Here is a 4,301-nt window from a genome sequence, read left to right as displayed (position 1 = left end):
ATAAAATTGAAATTGAAAATTGAAATCATGTGATCATGCAGTCAACCTTATAAATCCCTGCAGATAGTGTTTGAATACTGTGTTTCATCTCAAACCAAAAATATGCATTTGCTGTGTTTTCATTCCACTTTAAATTTCAATTGTGACACCCTCACATCGATAACCAAATCAGGACATGTAGTCAGCAACAGTGCTTAGCTGTTTGTTTGAGAACAATATGAGCAAAATGAGTGTAAAATGACACACCATGCTGCTCTGGTCTCTCCTCACTGTTATTACAGTCTCTTTATATGTTACAAAATCAATGTACCCTTTCTGGTGCAAAACAAACAACAACAACAACAACAACAAAAAACCCCAATTTCTGGTGTAGTTTCTAAGGAATTGTGCTGAAGTCAGATTTTCTTCCCCTCTGCTACTTGTTTACAGGCTGCGGCTCCATGAGGCGAAGGTGATCAAGGACCGGAGGCACCACCTCCGGACTTACCCGAACTGCTTTGTAGCTAAGGAGCTCATTGATTGGCTGATCGAACACAAGGAAGCTTCAGATCGAGACACGGCCATCAAGATTGTGCAGAAACTTTTAGACCAGAGCATCATTCACCACGGTAGAGCTGTGTGAGAAAGTGTATGCGTGTGAGAGTGGATTTTCCATTTTCTATAACAGCAAGGGTCCCTCTCTCACCCTGTTTTCTTCCTGACATTTTCTGGGAACAAGCCGTCCCTCTTAATGGATGATTCTCTGGGTCTCCTGGCCAATTTGGCTCCAGTGGAGCGTCTCATACCTGCTTCACATTTGACCACTGACAGAGGCCTTTTTCCTCTTAAGTTATTACTTAGACAGAGCCAACGTATAGAAACTAGGCTATAGATTAATGACTGAATGTCAAAACCCAGTCTGTGATCCTGTAACGCTTCTATACAGTCTGAAAGAAAACATCAGGACAGCTTTTGTTTCTCTGTGTGCATCTGTGTTTCTTTGCATGAAGACAGCGTTTGCCTGCATTATAGGCTTTGGGTTCTCTCAGTCACTCTCTAACAGCTGCTTCCTGTAGTGGCTCTTTGTCAACAATTGTCCATGTTGTTATTTAGGCATTGTTTGGGGGTTCTCGTTAAAGCAGTTTCTTTTAAATGTCTGCAAATTCTGCAGAAATTTACAGACTTCATGATCGGAACTGGTTTTGATGATCGGGTTCCTTAGTGTCACCGTGTTACTGCAGTATCACGGAAAGGGAAGGAATTCCGTTACATTTGCCAAGTACGCTATCTTGGACTCAATGATGAGCTGATTAGAATTCAGAAGTCAAAGGGCCAAGTCACTGTGACCTCATTGGCCATAACTCAGGAATTTATGGGCTGGGTGGTGCTATAGCTAGCTGTGATATACTCGAGGCTAAAATCCATGTCACAGGGGCCTGGATTCAAGTCTGACCCAGACCATTTCCCCTCAAACTCTCCTACTCTCTGTACCATCTTGTCCAATGAAGGTTAACATGCATAAAAATAAAATACACCAAATACTTATTATGGAAAAATTGGACGCAAATGTTTGAAAAACGTAACTTGAAAATTAAAAAAGGTAAGAGCCACTATGATATTATAATGTATAACTTAGAAAGTTATAAGTGCTGATCATAAGTCACCAAATGATGACGGTCATCATTCAGACATGGTCGGCTGCTGAACTGGTAGCAAGAACCTTTGGTCTTCTTTCGGCTGTTCACCTTTGTGGATCATCTTCCTCCATTTCACACTATTCCTAGCATCCTCTTCTGTCACATCATCTCTCTGCATGACCTCCTTCAATACCTACATGGATCTTCCTCTTTTCTTCATGACTAGCTGTTTCATCGACAACATGTATCATTGTCTTGTATCATTACGTAAAGCTACTTGAAATACTACCAACATTTATTTAGAGTCTTGAGTAACTTGACCCAGCTGTCTTAGCTAATTATAGGCCAATCACCAACCTTTATTTTGTCTCAGAAGTTCTTTAAAGAGTAGTTGTATGACCTCTGTGGTTGTCCTACTTAACCACATTGCAGTGTACTACACTTATGACCACAATAATTTATTACAGTGACTAGAGCATGCCACAAGTATTACAAGGTATTGTGCTGCAGTGGTTTGAATCATAAGATAAGATAAGATAAGATAAGATAAGATAAGATAAGCGTTATTAGTGTCACATGTGGCAGTAAGTACAAGTTTAAGAGCAGTAAAAGTTAAGAAAAACACAATAGGATAGGGTAAGATAAAATAGAATAGATACTATACAGCAATATGTAATAGACTCCAATTTGTTAATGTAAATGGAGCTTCACACACTAAGGTTAATAATGGAGGTTAATAATAACAATGGAGTTCCACAGGGTTTTGTGCTAGGACCAATTCATTTTACATTATACATGCTACATGTATACATGCTACATGTATACATGCTACATGTATGCATTTTACATGTCACCGTTTGTAATGGCAGCCTGTGTGGAGGAAGGAAGAGGACCCAAATGCAGACACTTGGAATGAAACTATAATCAAACAAAAAGCGAGCCATTTGTTTGTGGCTGGGAAAAGGTACTAAACAAAAGGTAGATGCACACTTAGGCAAAGGTTCAGGTGACAGACAACAAAACCTTGAACATGATAAAAACATGAACATGAAAAAAAACTGAAAACATGACAAGAACTCAACAGGCAACCTGACACTGAACATAGGATGATAAAGGACTTAAATACACAGAAGGGTAATGAGGGAAGCGGAAACACATGGAGAACATAGCTGACACATGAACATGACGCCACAGGGGAAGCAAAACTAACTATTATACGCAAGGAGAGGAACATGGGAACAGATAAGAGGAACGAGGCACAGACATAACTAAAATCATACATTGAGGAGGAGAGACTTACACAGGAAACAGAGCATGGATAAAACTTTAGCTAAACGAAACCTAATTAAGGCATACTAATAATAACACCAGAACTTACCATTACTCTAATACATCATAAGAAATCAGACATACAAAATAAACTCATGACATAGACAGTATTACTGGAAGGCAGAGCATTCATTTTTATTACTACTCCTCCATCCACGATCCCTCCTTTGTACATTTCCAGGCTGTCTGAATCTTGGCCGTTTGTCTCCAAACTGCTCAGCCTGAGATATCCCTCTGACATACTCATTTCTGTCTGCCAAAAATGAAGTTTAAGCTAGTAACTGAGTTTGGACAGACAAATATGTAAACCACATCTCGGCTGGTTGGGAGAGTAAACAAAAATGTGGCAGTGTTTTTGCAGATGAGCCCTTTAATCTAACTTTCTTTGCCTCTTTTTGCGTTCAGTGTGTGACGAGCACCGGGACTTCAAAGACATGAAGCTGTTTTACCGCTTCCGGAAGGATGACGGCACATTCCCGCTGGATAATGAAGCCAAGGTGTTTATGAGGGGCCAGAGGATCTATGAAAAGTATGAACAAATAAACTTTTCTGTTTTACCTTTTTTAAAATGTAGCATTAAGGATACTGTGTTGCATTTAAACATTTGCTTTCACACCAAGTGCTAGATTAGAAGAACGTTCTTATATCTGCATAAAGACCAGGAAGTCTCTGTGTAAAGGTGAGAAGATATGCTCTCAGTAATTAGCTTCCCAGTTGTGAAGTTTTTCTGTAGCCAGCAGAACCTGAGTGAGCTGATCAGTGAACTTCAGGGATGATTTTCTAGCTTCTTGATTGAGCTAATTTTGCCATTTAGCCTTTCCCAGTGTTAGAGTCAGATTTACTAAACAGGACAAAATAGCATTTAATGTGTGCCATCCCTAAACAGTGCTCATGGGTGTGGTTGGTTTTACTGGTAAGTCACCAAAGTTGCACTGTTTGCTAAACACAGATGCAGTTAAATTCATATTTAAAAACAAAAGATGATTTTTTTTCCATTAATACATATTGTCACTATCAGCAGCAAATTGCCTGCCACAAACGTTAGTAAATCAGTTTACATACTTGATTTAAATATTGCCCTCCCTATATTTTGGCATTGAGAAACCGTTCCCAACGATTACACGTAATTTTTCACTGTGCTCTTTTTGTAAATACAGACAATACTGTGTTTGGTGCATACGTTAGTAAATCTGGCCCTTAACACTAAGCAAATGGACTTCTGGGTCAAGCTTTAGTTATAAAACAAGCTCAAGAGTATTCAATTCAATTCAATTCAATTTTATTTATATAGCGCCAAATCACAACATAAGTCGCCTCAAGGCGCTTCATAGATACAGAGAAAAAAACCCAACAATC

General features: G+C 39.1%; 1 protein-coding gene across 2 annotated transcripts in view; it reads left to right on the top strand.

The window, feature by feature from the left end:
* The window catches only part of deptor (DEP domain containing MTOR-interacting protein), a 48,502-nt gene that overhangs the window by 15,713 nt on the left and 28,488 nt on the right, over positions 1–4,301 (top strand). For both annotated transcript variants that reach the window (XM_005744444.2, XM_005744443.2), the window contains exons 3-4: positions 430–608; positions 3,351–3,474. In XM_005744444.2, the coding sequence (XP_005744501.1) occupies positions 430–608; positions 3,351–3,474 (303 nt within the window). The remainder of the gene's footprint in view (positions 1–429; positions 609–3,350; positions 3,475–4,301) is intronic.

The sequence above is a fragment of the Pundamilia nyererei genome, unplaced genomic scaffold, assembly GCF_000239375.1.
Source record: "Pundamilia nyererei isolate P.nyererei 1_Seehausen unplaced genomic scaffold, PunNye1.0 scaffold00144, whole genome shotgun sequence".
In the NCBI taxonomy this organism is placed as follows: Eukaryota; Metazoa; Chordata; class Actinopteri; order Cichliformes; family Cichlidae; genus Pundamilia; species Pundamilia nyererei.
This window is presented reverse-complemented; position numbering and strand designations above follow the sequence as displayed.